The sequence below is a fragment of the Pan troglodytes genome, chromosome 8, assembly GCF_028858775.2.
Source record: "Pan troglodytes isolate AG18354 chromosome 8, NHGRI_mPanTro3-v2.0_pri, whole genome shotgun sequence".
Taxonomy (NCBI): domain Eukaryota; kingdom Metazoa; phylum Chordata; class Mammalia; order Primates; family Hominidae; genus Pan; species Pan troglodytes.
In genome coordinates, this window is record NC_072406.2 from 80965190 (window position 1) to 80980218 (window position 15029).

The window sequence follows — 15029 nt, forward strand, 5'->3', positions numbered from 1 at the left end:
TGATCCTATTTTGGTTACATAATTTAATTTAAGCTCTCTTTGCCTCATCTCTTGAGCTATAAAACTAGTTATTCTAACATTTTAAACCTTATTAAAAATGTGAAGATAAAGTTGATATTAATGAGATATTTGGAATGTTGTATGACTTCTGGTAGCCTCAGATAAAACTTAATGTTAGATGAATGCACTAAATGTCAATCTTAAGGGAAACATTCAGTATATTGTGTATAGTCTATAATTTTGTTTAAAGCATTGTTTGACTGAAAAAGCATCCCTTCAGAAGTTAAAACTAAGTAATTATACGGTATCTAGGCCTGGCGTGGTGGCTCACGCCTGTAATCCCAGCACGTTGGGAGGCTGAGGTATCTAATACTGTTTCTGCTATAGTATTACTTCCTATTTTTATTTAAATTTCAGACATCTTATATTTAAAGATAATTAGTAGTGCTTCTCATTTTTTCACATTACTTTAGACTTTTGACAGGATTGAATTATTTGACTATAATAGGTAATGCTGATGGCTAGCCCTAGTATGGAAGATTTATATCATAAGTCATGTGCTCTTGCTGAAGACCCACAAGAACTTCAAGATGGATTCCAACATCCTGCTAGACTTGTTAAGGTAAAAGGACACATTTGTTTTAACTTTAGATGTATTCACTTTGCTTAGCTGTAACTTTGTACACATAAAATCTAAAGCCCTACATTTTAATATTTGTTGATTAATGACTAATTTTAGTATTAAGCCACCCAGAATTTAATGATGTAGATGTTTTTCTCATTGCAGATTACAACTATATCTTATTTGTACGCTACTAGTTCAACAGTCATTTTGATGTTTTATATTTGTAACATAGTAGAATATTAGTGGTAATAGGATTCAGAGTGTCTTTGGATGTTGTTGAAGTTTGAATTATAGCTTGTTTCTTTAAAAGAACTCTATCTGAAGAAATATTTTAAAAGGATGAGTTATGATGTGTGTAAATCCTATTCCATTGCTGAAATGCAGTGTGGAACACAATGAACTGAACTCTTCCTTGACTGACAGATACCAGAGGTAGTAAAAATGATATTGGAAAGGTTTGTACCTTTCCTTCTCAAGTATCTTATTTGTAATTTGACAGGGTGCGTAATATATGTAAATGATTCTTTGTTTTGAATTAGTTTTTAGTGGGCATGAAAGGCAAGGATGAAGCTATGGCCATTGGAGGCCACTGGTCTCCTTCGTTGGATGGACCAGACCCAGAAAAAGATCCCTCTGTGTTGATTAAGACTGCTATTCGTTGTTGTAAGGCTCTGACAGGCATTGATCTAAGTGTGTGCACACAATGGTAAGTACTAATTCATTTCTTGATTAGAAGTGTTTTACTGATAGTTTATGTAGTTGTTCTTATCGATCAGCCTTTTCCCCCCGGCTTATTTTAGCAACCCTGGTCAATGCAGGTAATCTCAAAGGAAAATCCCCATTTGTAGCTAAAGTTTATTTGGTGCCAAAATGTTTTGGGGGAAAAAGGATTAAGAACTAATCAAAATAAACTGAAAATTTAAATGTTTTGTTATGTTGTACTTTGGAAGTTGGATGTATGTTGAAAATACTTTTCATTTCATGCATAGCTGGAGAAGATCGTCAAGAGAGAACTTCATTTCATTATAATTCTTTTGTTATAAAATGATGTAGTTGCGATTATTTTTGTTCAGCCATATTTTCTCTTGAGGCTTATTTGTCCTGTGTATTTTAGTGTATCTCTTGTGACTTAATTTGAGAATATTCTTTTTTAGCACATGAAATCTGAACAGCTATCCAGCTTCTTCAGGTATTCTCTAAAATGCGGGTAGCTCTGTAATCAAACTTGAAAATGCCTTGGGGGAACATATTCTTCCTTTAACTTATTAAATATTGTACAAATGTACCAAAAGAGGAACTATGGCTTCTATAATTTTTTTTTCTTTAGACCAACCTCAAGTTCTTGCAGCAAAATTTCTTTACTTGATGTGCTACAAGTGAACTAGGGTCTTTAAAATGTATTTTAGAATTTTTTTTCCAACATGCTTCTTCCCTTGCAACAGGTACCGTTTTGCAGAGATTCGCTACCATCGCCCTGAGGAGACCCACAAGGGGCGTACAGTTCCAGCTCATGTGGAGACAGTGGTTTTATTTTTCCCGGATGTTTGGCATTGCCTTCCCACCCGCTCAGAGTGGGAAACCCTCTCCCGAGGATACAAGCAGCAGCTGGTCGAGAAGCTTCAGGGTGAACGCAAGGAGGCTGATGGAGAACAGGCACTGAACGCTAATCCCTTTTTCTATTTCCGCTTCTCACAGGCACAGGAACACAGGCACAAATGCACACCACACACTACATAACAAACACACATGGAGGAACATAACTGGTAACAGCGACTGGTAATCCAGCTTTCAGCAGTATAGTTGTATGTTCTTTTCTCTTAAAATTTCTGTCTTATTATCCTAACTTTAAGAGTGCTGAGACCTCAAAGGAAAATAAGTTGTGCTTAAATTGCACAGAATTTTGTTTTTATCATAGGTCTAGTTGCTGGAATCTGGGACCAGTTGTTGAACAAGATTCAGTATTAAGCCATTTTAAACATTTTGCCATTTTCTAAAATTTAAAAAATTTTCTTTTTCATGGTCATCAGTTCTAGTCATGGATATTTGAAATTGGACAACCACAAGTCTGAGAGATTTGAAATTTCAGGCTATGTGGCAACGTCTTTGGTACATTTCAAAGGTCTGACTAAATCAGTCTTTGGGTGGCTTGAAAATTGGGGCAAGATCACACACTGTGTGGTTTGTGGAGACCGGCAGTGTTTGTGCATCCCTGATATCCTTTGTGTTGTAATTTATCACCCTTTTGTGTTTCACAGATCTGGCTTTGATTGGCTGATGAGTGTCTTTGTGATCAGTTAAAAGTGGTAGAATGTATGTACGTGGACTTGCTTAAATAATAACTTTAGGAGAAGACAATCTGAAACATTGTGACCTTGCACAGATCAGCAACAGACTTTTAAAAATAAATTATTTTTATTTTAAGGTTTCATAATAGTAATTACATTCTTAACTTTGTATGTCAGGATGAAGAAGAGAAGGATGATGGTGAAGCAAAAGAAATTTCTACACCTACCCATTGGTCTAAACTTGATCCAAAGACAATGAAGGTAACTTTGATAAGGATGGATTTTATTTTTTTTTTCAATTAAAAAGTTCTTTCTGAGATGGAGTCTCGCTCTTTCGCCCAGGCTGGAGTGTAGTGGCGCGATCTCGGCTCACTTCAGCCTCTGCCTCCTGGGTTCAGTAGATTCTCTTGCCTCAGCCTCCTGAGTAGCTGGAATTACAGGCACCCTGCCACCATGCCTGGCTAATTTTTCTAGTTTTGGTAGAGACGAGGTTTCAGAATGTTGGCCAGTTTGGTCTCGAACTCCTGACATCAGGTGATCCACCTGCCTCAGTCTCCCAAAGTGCTGGGATTACAGGTGTGAGCTGCCGTGCCTGGCCAATTGTATTTATATACATATAAATTAAAAGGCAATTTTATAAATCAGTACAGCCAATATCTATTGAACGCCTATAATATATGAGGGTCTATAGTGTAACTATAGTAACTTTGAGAACTAAGAAGGTAGGATTTCTGCACTAAGTAACTTCAAGGGGATGGGAAGAAACATGAAAAATGTAATTTTTTTTTTTTTTTTTTTTTTAAAAACAGAGTCTCACTCTGTCGCCCCGGCTGGAGTGCAGTGGCGCGATCTCGGCTCACTGCAAGCTCTGTCTCCTGGGTTCATGCCATTCTCCTGCCTCAGCCTCCCAAGTAGCTGGGACTACAGGCGCCTGCCACCACGCCTCGCGAATTTTTTTGTATTTTTAGTAGAGATGGGGTTTCACCGTGTTAGCCATTATGGTCTCAATCTCCTGACCTCGTGATTCACCCGCCTTGGACTCCCAAAGTGCTGGGATTACAGGTGTGAGCCACCGTGCCTGGCCGTAATTTGGTTTTTAAAATAGAATATTTTTTTGAGACAGAGTCTTGCTGTGTTTCCCAGACTGGAGTGCAGTGGAATGATCTTGGCTCACTGCAGCTTTGGCCTCCTGGGTTCAAGTGATTCTTGTGCCTCAGCCTCTCAAATAGCTTGGATTACAGGCACGTACAACCATGCCAGGCTAATTTCTGTATTTTTAGTAGAGATGGGATTTTGCCATATTGGTCAGGCCGGTCTCACACTCCTGGCCTCAAGCAATCTATCCACCCCCGCCTCCCAGAGTGTTAGGATTACGGGGGTGAGCTACTGCGCCCAGCCTAAAATATATTTAAAATTAAAACATAGATTGATACACATCTAAACTGGGAAGAGGCCAGAAGCGGTGGCTCACTCCTGTAATCGCAGCACTTTGAGAGGCATAGATGGGCAGATCGCTTGAGTCCAGGAGTTTGAGACCATCCTGGGCAGTGTGTGCGTGTGTGTGTGTGTGTGTGTGTGTGTATGTGTGTGTGTATACAGTGTATACATATATATATGTACACACACACATATATATACATGTATATATATATACGTGTATATAGATTTTTTTTTTTTTTTTTTTTTGAGACAGAGTCTTGCTTTGTCGCCCAGACTGGAGTGCAGTGGCACGATCTTAACCTATGCCTCCCGGGTTCAAGAGATTCTCGTGCCTCAGCCTCCTGAGTAGCTGGGACTACAGGCCTGTGCCACCATGCCTGACTAATTTTTGTATTTTTAGTAGAGATGGGGTTTCACCATATTGGCCAGGCTGGTCTGAACTCCTGACCTCAATTGATCCACCCACCTCAGCCTCCCAAAGTGCTGGGATTACAGATGTGATCTCCTCGCCTGGCCCGCTATCATTCATAACATTCTTATGTGTTTTATTCCATTTGTATTTTTCTGGGTACAAGTTTTGTGATTGGTTGATTGCTTATTGTATATAAAAGTTACGATCACTTCAACCCGAGGATACTGAATAGAAAAAAAAAACCAACAACCATAAAGTAATAAGCCAGGCAAGGTAGCTCATGCCTGTGATCCCAGCACTTCTGGAGGCTGAAGCAGGAGGATTGCTTCAGTCTAGGAGTTTGAGATCAGCTTCTGCAACATAGTGAGGCCCTGTCTCTACAAAAAGTTTAAAAAATTATTTGGGCATAGTGGCACACGCCTGTAGTCCCAGCTACTTGGGAAGCTGAGGTGGGAGGATTGCTTGAGCCTGGAAGCTGGAGCCTGCAGTGAACTATCATTGTGCCACTGTATTCCAGCCTAGGCAACAAAATGAAATCCTGTCTAAAAATACATATGTGTGTGTAAGGTTGCAGCCGGGCACAGTGCTTTATGCCTGTAATCCTAGCACTTTTGGAGGCCCAGATGGGCAGATTGCTATAGCCCAGTAGTTCAAGATCAGCCCTGGCAACATACTGAGACTGTCTCTACCAAAAAAAAAAAATTAGCTGAGCATGGTGATGCATGCCTATAGTCCTAGCTACTCAGGAGCCTGAGGTGGGAGGATCACTTGAACTTGGAAGGTCAGTGCTGCCGCCGTGAGCCGTGAGCCGTGAGCCATGGTTGTGCCACTCCAGCCTGGGTGACAGAGCAAGACCCTGCCTCAAAAAAAAAAAAGAAAAATGACTCATCCTGTTGAGTTAACATTAATTTTGTCCATGTAATTATTTTTAAATATTTTATACTATTCAATTAAATTGATATACAGATTTTTCTTAGGTGGTAGTATTATTATTTTTAAAGGGACAGAGTGCAATGGTGTGATGAGAGTTCACTGTAGCTTCAAACTCCTAGGCTCAAGTGGTCCTCTGACCTAAGCCTCTCAAGTAGCTTGGGCTAAAGACATGTTCCACGACGCCTGGCTAATTTTTTTTTCTAAAGAGATGGGGTTTTGCTATGTTCCCCATGCTGATTTTAAACTCATGGCCTCAAGCGGTCCTTCCACCTTGGACTCCAAAGGTGCTAGGATTACAGGCACGAGCCACCATTCCCTGCTGGTGTTACTCCTCTGTTGGACATTTGTTTATTTACTTAACTTTTAGAGACAAGGTCTCTGTCGCCGTGGCTGGAGTGCAGTGCATAGTTCACTGGAACCTTAAACTCCTGGGCTCAAGCAGTCTTCCCATCTCAGCCTCCCAAGTGGTTAGGACTACAGGCATTCACCACCACACCTGGCTAATTTATGAGACATTTAGACTCTTCCCTTTTTTGGAGGGAGGAAATAAGTAAATCTATAGTTTTGTGGGTTTTTTTTCCCCTTCTATTTAGGATGTTTCCTTAGGGTAGACAGCCAGAAATTAGAACTTCTGGGTCAAAGAACATTTAAAAACATTTTTACGCATGTTAAAATGTTTTATTTTCCAAAAATATTCTATCATTTTGCATTTTCACAAGTGTTTTGTGAGCTGTACAAATGTTCTTTTCACCACATTTTTAAAAAGTCACACGAAAGGCTGGGCGTGGTGGCTCACGCCTGTAATCCCAGCACTTTGGGAGGCCAAGGCAGGCTGATCACGAGGTCAGGAGTTCAAGACCAGCCTGACCAACATGGTGAAACCCCATCTCTACTAAAAGTACAAAAATTAGTTGGATGTGATTGTGCGCATCTGTAATCCCAGCTACTTGGGGGGCTGAGACAGGAGAATTGATTGAACCTGGGAGGCAGAGCTTGCAGTGAGCCGAGATCACGCCACTGCACTCCAGCCTGGGCGACAAGAGTTTGGCTCTGTTTCAAAAAAAACAAAAACAAAACAAAAACCACACAAAAGATAATTGTTAATTGTAGCTAGTTTGTTTCCTATTTCAATATCTGCCGCCCCCCGCCCCCCGCCACCTTTTTTTTTCCCTGTGTTTTTCTGCTCCATATATTCAGGTAAATGACCTCCGAAAAGAATTAGAAAGTCGAGCTCTTAGTTCCAAAGGATTAAAATCCCAGTTAATAGCCCGATTGACAAAACAGCTTAAAGTAGAGGAACAAAAAGAAGAACAGAAGGAGTTAGAGAAATCTGAAAAAGAAGAGGATGAGGATGATGATAGGAAATCTGAAGACGATAAAGAGGTATGTACTCAATCTATTATTATACTCTATGGTATTAATATTCATGTATAGGGTGTTCTTGGAATACGTGAGTTAAGATTATGTGTGTGTATGCTTTTATTTATTTAATTTAATTAATTTATTTATTTATTTGAGACTGAGTCTCGTTCTGTTGCCCAGACTGGAGTGCAGTGGAATGATCTCAGCTCACTGCAACCTCCGCATCCCAGGTTCAAGCTATTCTCCTGCCTCAGCCTCCCGAATAGCTGAGATTACAGGCGCCCGCCACTACGCCTGGCTAATTTTTTGTATTTTTAGTAGAGACGGGGTTTCACCATGTTGGCCAGGCTAGTCTCGAATTCCTGACCTTGTGATTCGCCTGCCTCAGCCTCCCAAAGTGCTGGGATTACAGGCGTGAGCCACCGTGCCCAGCTATTTATTTATTTTTTGAGATGGAGTTTCGCTCTTGTTGCCTAGGAGGGAGTGCAATGGCACGATCTTGGCTCACCACAACCTCCACCTCCCAGGTTCAAGCAATTCTCCTGCCTTGGCCTCCCAAGTAGCTGGGATTACAGGCATGCACCACCACGCCTGGCTAATTTTGTGTTTTTAGTAGAGATGGTGTTTTTCCATGTTGGTCAGGCTGGTCTCGAACTCCTGACCTCAGGTGATCCGCCTACCTCAGCCTCTCAAAGTGCTGAGGTTACAGGCGTGAGCCACTGTGCCCGGCCGTGTGTATGCATTTATTAAGGTGCAATTTACTTGTTATAAAATTCAACCTTTTTTGTGAACAGTTCTGTGAGTTTTTACAAATACATATAGTTATATAACCACCACCAACACCACAATGAAGATACAAAACAGTTCTAGGTAAAAAGGCCGGGCGCGGTGGCTCATGCCTGTAATCCCAGCACTTTGGGAGGCCGAGGTGGGCGCATCACGAGGTCAGGAGATCGAGACCGTCCTGGCTAACGTGGTAAAACCCTGTCTTTACTAAAATTACAAAAAATTAGCTGGGCGTGGTTGCAGGCGCCTGTAGTCCCAGCTACTGGGGAGACTGAGGCAGGACAATGGCCTGAACCCAGGAGGCGGAGCTTGCAGTGAGCCCAGATTGCGCCACTGCACTCCAGCCTGGGCGACAGAGTGAGACTCTGTCTAAAAAAAAACAAAACAAAAAACAACCAAAAAAAACAGTTCTAGGTAAATGGCTCAGAAATTGAGTTCTGGTGAAGTGCTTATTCCAGAATCTGTCTACTTCTAAAACAGTATGTTTGATTGAGTCAAACCTTGAGACTCAGACTATTTATTCAAGCTGTTTTATGCTTCAGTTTTATGTCCAATAGAATAACTCCTGGATGCATAAGCCTGTTACTTCTTTTCTGAATTTGAAATACAGGGATCTCAGAAGTGTGTTTTAGCACCAGTAATTGGATAAGCCACATAATCAGTTTCTAAATCTTATACATTGTAAAGTACACATCATTATTTATGAAGAATTCCTTCCAGAAATGTTTGCTCTAAATCTGATTGTGAGAAAACAGATAAATCTATAGAATGTGAAATTTTCTTTTTTAAATTTTTTATTTTTTATTTTTTTAGAATGTGAAAAATTCTCGAAGCTTTCCTAAGCTTTTCAACAAATGGTCCATATAATGAAAGATAAAAGAAAGAAGTGGTTAAAGGGATCTCTTAGATTAAAGGAGGCTAATGAGATATAACAACCACATGAACTAAGTGAAACCTGACTAGATCCTGGATAGGCAAAAATAAAAGTCATAGAGAGTATTTTTGGGACAGTTGGAGAAATTTGATTATGGATATGGATGTGACATTAGATAATATTAAAGCAGTGTTAAATTGCTTGAATGTGATAATGGTTTTGTAATTGTGTAAGATAATTACCTTGTTCTTAGGTGATGCATGGACTTGTGATTTCTTATTTTTTTATGTATTTTATTTTTTAACTTTATTTATTTATTTATTTATTTATTTATTTTGAGACGGAGTCTCGCCCTGTTGCCAGGTTGGAGTGCAGTGGTGCGATCTCAGCTCACTGCAACCTCTGCCTCCTGGGTTCAAGCTATTCTTCTGCCTCAGCCTCCTGAGGAGCTGGGACTACAGGCACGCACCACCATGCCCAGCTAATTTTTGTATTTTTAGTAGAGACGGGGTTTTGTCGTGTTGGCCAGGATGGTCTCAATCTCTTGACCTCGTGATCCACCCGCCTCAGCCTCCCAAAGTGCTGGTATTACAGGCTGGTATTACACTGCGCCCAGCCTTATTTTTATTTTTTGAGACGGAGTCTCTCTCTGTTGCCCAGGCTGCAGTGGAGTGGCACGATCTCAGCTCAGTGCAACTTCTGCCTCCTGGGTTCAAGCGATTCTTGTACCTCAGCTTCCCAAGTAGCTGGGATTACAGGCGCCTGCCACCATGCCTGGCTAATTTTTGTATTTTTAGTAGAGATGGGGTTTCGCCATGTTAGCCAGGCTGGTCTCAAACTCCTGATCTCAGGTGATCTACCCGCCTTGGCCTCCCAAAGTGCTGGGATTACAGGTGTGAGCCACTGTGCTCGGCCCTCAATGAGTTATTTTCATGATGAAATTGTCCCAGAGTTGGACGGTGGGAGTTCTTTCAAGTTATGTGCCCTTTTGACATATCTTCATCACTTTTTGAGGACTTCTTTACTTACTAGCATTTTAAAGCATTTCAGTTTTATTTTGTGCTATCCTTGTCCTAGTTCAGGAATCAGTCATTTCCCCAGGAAGCCCTGGTTCCTTTTTAGTGAAGAATGGTATTTAGAAGCCAAGATATGCTCATTGCAATTAGGTTGCTGCTCCCAACCCCTTTCAGTGAACAGAGATATGGAAGATAGATATATAGATAAGTAGATAGCTAACACTTACAAATATTTAAATCTATATTTATTTCTATATCTTACGCATATTGAAAGCTGTGAATTTACACAGGTGCCTCCAGTTCTTCCAATGATCTGACTCTACCCTGTGCTATCTCTGCATGGATTATTGTCCTTGCTCCATCTGGGTTTCAATATTTAGTAATGAAGCAGCTCATCATCACTGGGCAGTTGTGGCTCCACCACCCTGCCAGCCTCTGTCTCCTGTGTAGACATCAACCTTCCTTGAAAAGAGTGCTTTAGAACTGAATTGTTCAGGATAGATGGAGACAACTTCGTGAGACCCCATCTCTAAAAAAAAAAAAAAAAAAAAAAAAAATTTAGCCGAGCATGGTCACATGTGGCTGTGGTCTCAGCTACTGGGGAGGATTGCTTGAACCCAGGAGGTCAACGCTATTTGTGAGCTATGATCACACCACTACTCTCTGGCCAGGGAGACAGAGTGAGACCCTGTCTCAAAAAAAAAAAAAAAAAAAAAAAAGTTGCATGTAATGAAATGCACAAACGCTTACCAAGTTGCAGATCTTTTCCATCTTCCATCCAGTCTCTTTTTGGATTGGCTTTTAGCAGGCCTGATTCTCCTTTCCCACGGCCACTTCTATTAGAGAAGCTGAAGAATTGCTACAGATAGGGTCAGATACATGATCTGTCTACCAATCAGATACTCACTTTCTGAATTTTGAATATTAAGATCATGATGCAGAATTCCTGTGTCTCTTGTAACATTTTCTTTTAGCACACTTTAAAAATAGTAATTTAAAATTTTCATCTGCCTTGTGGTGGTGTCTTTCTGGCCCACTTTCATCATCTACAGGGATGTAATTCTGCTGCTGCTTCTCACTCTCTTTTTTAAAACATACTAAATTTGTATGGGATTTGACCTCAATACTTGAATCATTTTTGTGTGAATTTAGATTGTCTGAATTTTATAAACGTAGTTTCTTTCAGATAGCTTTTCTAAATTCATAGAGTTCTGCTCTTACGTTTTGTTGTTTTCTTGTTTTGTCAGAAACATATGTTGGCTTGCTTTCTGAAGTTTTCTGTTTCTTTTGCCTTTCATCACTTTTTATCTGGGCATTCTCCTATGTCTTTGTTGTCCCTCTCCTAGTCCCAGCAGTTTCTCCTCAGTATAGGGCCCTGGTAAATGAGCTTTGCAAGTTTGTAAGGCTAGAGTGGCCTAGGCCTCTTCAGATCTTAAAATAAATTCTCCACTCACTCTCTTGTAAGGGGTAAAATTTTGCCTAGTTTCAGCTGCTGCACTTTCCAGTAAATACCTACTGGCTGTTTTTTGGTTTTCTTGTTCTCCCATTGCTTCCTTCTGCTTTCTTTGGACACATTCATCAGTAACACATGGGTCTTTTGGCCTTTTCCCACCCATTTGTATATTGGTTTGTGGGGATACCTTGTCACTTAGTTTTGTTATGAATGCTATCAGTTTTTGATTTTTATATCTATATTGCTTTGTCTTTTTAGTGTGAGGTTTCAGGAAGATCTAAAACCTATGCTACCACTACTATTTTCCGAGAACTTTCTAATTTATATAATCTCAATATAGATAATTTTTCCCCCTCTTTACAAGGCAGTTTCTTATGCTGGGAAATCCAAAAGAGAGTTAGGAGCCATCAAAACTTACTACTCTTAGTGAATTTGAACTTTCCTTCCTTCTCAACCCTTATGGTTTGTGTAAGTACCATGAAGAGTCATGGGAATTCTGTTCCCTTTCTTTATGAGATATATATTCAATATATATTCATCTTGCACGTGTATATACATCCTACTTGCAGATTTAACCTTGACTTGAAATTTGAAATATTTAGGAAGAAGAAAGGAAACGTCAAGAGGAAATAGAACGCCAGCGTCGAGAAAGAAGATATATTTTGCCTGATGAACCGGCCATCATTGTACATCCAAATTGGGCTGCAAAAAGTGGCAAGTTTGATTGTAGCATCATGTCTTTGAGTGTCCTACTGGACTACAGATTAGAGGATAATAAAGAACATTCATTTGAGGTAATGTTTTAAGTTTGAAATAAGATCCATATAAGGTCCACACATTATGACTAGTTAATATATCTCTATCTCTGAAATCTTTTTGCTTTTCATGGTTTTTTTTGTTTGTTTTTTTTTTTTTTTTGGTTTTTTTTTTTTTTTTTGAGACAGAGTTTCGCTCTGTTACCCATGCTGGAGTGCATTGGCATGATGGTGGCTCACTGCAACTTCTGTCTCCCGGGTTCAAGCAGTTCTCCTACCTCAGCCTCCTGAGTAGCTGGGATTACAGGCACCTGCCACCACGCCCAGCTAATTTTTGCATTTTTAGTAGAGACGGGGTTTCACCATGTTGGCCAGCCTGGTCTCGAACTCCTGACCTCAGGTGATCTGCCCGCCTCAGCCTCCCAAAGTGTTGAGATTACAGGTGTGAGCCACCATGCCCGTATCTCTGAAATCTCTTTGAATGCCTCTTTCATTCTTTCTTTTTTGATACGGAGTTTCACTCTTATTGTCCAGGCTGGAGTGCAGTGATACGATATCTGCTCACTGCAACCTCTGCCTCCTGGGTTCAAGCAATTCTCCTGCCTCAGCCTCCCGAGTAGCTGAGATTACAGGCATGAGCCACCATGCCCAGCTAATTTTGTATTTTTAGTAGAGACGGGATTTCTCCATGTTGGTCAGGCTGGTCTCGAACTCCCAACCTCAGGTGATCTGCCCGCCTCAGCCTCCCAAAGTGCTGGGATTACAGGCATGAGCCACCGTGTCTGGCCCTGAATGCCTTTTCATTGCTTGTTTTTTTGAGTTTTTGTTGTTTTTTTCTTGTAATCTACTTATTGGGAAAAAATACATGATTTGTCCTCTAACATTTCCTTACAGACTCACTTTTGCTGATTGCATTTCTGTGGTATGGTTTGTGTGTTCCTCTGTCCTCTGTATTTCATGTAAATTGATTGTTGGATCTAAATTTTTAATCAAGTTCAGTCCTGTTTTTTCCCTAAGACGCTTTCATAAGTAGTGTGGTATGTTCTTTCTTCAGGATATCCATAATGTCTAGTTGTCTCTTTTGGGGATGAGGTAATGCTTTATTATTTTCTCTAGAATTAAAATAGCATTTAATACCATTTAAAGAGATTAAAATTTTAACTTGCGTTTGAGTTGTAAGAGAAAATAATTGTTTAACTTTTCATTATTAATCTATTTTTTGTATCATTATTTTATGTATTTATTTATTTTTGGAACAGTCTCACTTTGTTGCCCAAAATGGAATATGATGGCACAATCTGAGCTCACTGCAACCTCTGCCTCCCAGGCTCAAGCGATTCTCCTGCCTCAGCCTCCCGGGTAGCTGGGATTATAGGCATCTGCCACAACGCCTGGCTAATTTTTTGTATTTTTAGTAGAGACAGGGTATCACCATGTTGGCCAGGCTGGTCTCAAACTCCCGACCTCAAGTGATCCACCTGCCTCAGCTTTTCAAATTGCTGAGATTACGGGCATGAGCCAACTGCACCCGGCCTATTTATTTATTTATTGAGACAGAGTCTCCCTCTGTCACCCAGGCTGGAGTGCAGTGGCTCGATGTTGGCTCACTGCAACCTCCACCTCCCAGGTTTGAGCAGTTCCCCTCCCTCAGCCTCCCAAGTAGCCGGAATTACAGTTGCGCACCGCCAGCCCCGGCTAATTTTTGCATGTTGGCCAGTCTGATCTTGAACTCTTGACCTCAGGTGATCCACTCACCTTGGCTTCCCAAAGTGCTGGGATTATAGGCATGAGCCATTTCACCTAGCCTGTATCATTATTTTAGAGCAGCTTTACAACATGTAGTTTAGTTTACTTTACAACATGTTTGTTTTCAAAACAATTGAAAACTTTTATCTTTAAGTGTAATTGCTTCACTCCTTAAAAATAGAATTTCCAACATATTAATTTTGTAGTGTCCTGTATAAAATCATATCTAAAATTATTATCGTGTTTAATTATTGTATCTTATCAACATATCTTATGTTCTTTTATTTTCTAAATTATATTGGAAAAATCAATCATGCTTCTTTGAACCAGAAGGTCATTGTTTACCAACTGGTAAGATGAAAATCAAGGATGACTAGAGACCTTTGAGGATTACTGAGGCAATTATGAAACATAAAGTCCATGCTTATTGGTGTTTAAAACATGTTATAAATATTAAAATATGTCCAAGTTGTGGGATTTTTTTTTTCCAATGTTAATTATTCCAATAAGCAGATGTCCTTAAAATTAGATGCTATATGATGTTATCTTTTTTTTTTAAAGCAGTTGCCTGGCTGGGTGCAGTGGCTCATGCCTGTAATCACAGCACTTTGGGAGGCTGAGGCAGGTGGATCACCTGAGGTCAGGAGTTTGAGACCAGCCTGGCCAACATCGTGAAACCCCATCTCTACTAAAAATACAAAAAATTAGCCAGGCTAGGTGATAGGCGCCTGTAATCCCAGCTACTCAGGACGCTGAGGCAGGAGGATCTCTTGAACCCAGCGGGCAGAGGTTGTCGTGACCCAAGATTGTGCCACTGCACTGCAGCCTGGGCAACAGAGCGAGACTCTGTCTCAAAAAATAAAAAAAGTAAGCAGTTGCCATAAATTGAAGTAATTCCTAATAGTGCCATCCCTGTAATAATCACTTAATAAATAAATACGTAGGCTGGGCACAGTCCCTATGGCACTTTGAGGGGCTGAGGTGGGAGGATTGCGTGAGCCCAGGAGTCTGAGGCCAGCCTGGGCCAACATAGTGAGACTCCCATCTCAATTTGAAATAAAAAAGATTGGGCAACTAATGAAAAACAGGCTAAAATAAATTATAGTTATAATAAATTGCATTATCCTTTATAATCAGAAAATGATCTGATTAACATATTTTAGCAAATATATCAGATTTGCAAAGATGACACATTTAAGGGCTGTGGTCAGCCATTTCAAGTTTTAACCCTTTTTTTGAGACAGTCTCACCCTGTCGCCCAGGCTGTAGTGCAATGGCATGATCTTGGCTCACTGCAACGTCCATGTCCCAGATTCAAGCGATTCTCCCGCCTCGACGTCCC

The 15029-nt window shown here is 40.5% G+C and overlaps 1 protein-coding gene and 1 non-coding gene across 12 annotated transcripts in view; both read left to right on the forward strand.

Annotated features, from left to right (window-relative positions):
• The window catches only part of CCAR1 (cell division cycle and apoptosis regulator 1), a 74459-nt gene that overhangs the window by 36696 nt on the left and 22734 nt on the right, over positions 1–15029 (forward strand). For all 11 annotated transcript variants that reach the window (XM_063780707.1, XM_001168607.7, XM_063780705.1 and 8 more), the window contains 6 exons: positions 509–622; positions 1165–1331; positions 2068–2278; positions 3088–3171; positions 6893–7078; positions 11789–11980. In XM_063780707.1, coding sequence (XP_063636777.1) covers positions 509–622; positions 1165–1331; positions 2068–2278; positions 3088–3171; positions 6893–7078; positions 11789–11980 — 954 coding nt within the window. The remainder of the gene's footprint in view (positions 1–508; positions 623–1164; positions 1332–2067; positions 2279–3087; positions 3172–6892; positions 7079–11788; positions 11981–15029) is intronic.
• Positions 967–1033, forward strand: LOC112204684 (small nucleolar RNA SNORD98). The gene has a single exon (XR_002938352.1). It is a non-coding gene; the product is annotated as a small nucleolar RNA SNORD98 (small nucleolar RNA).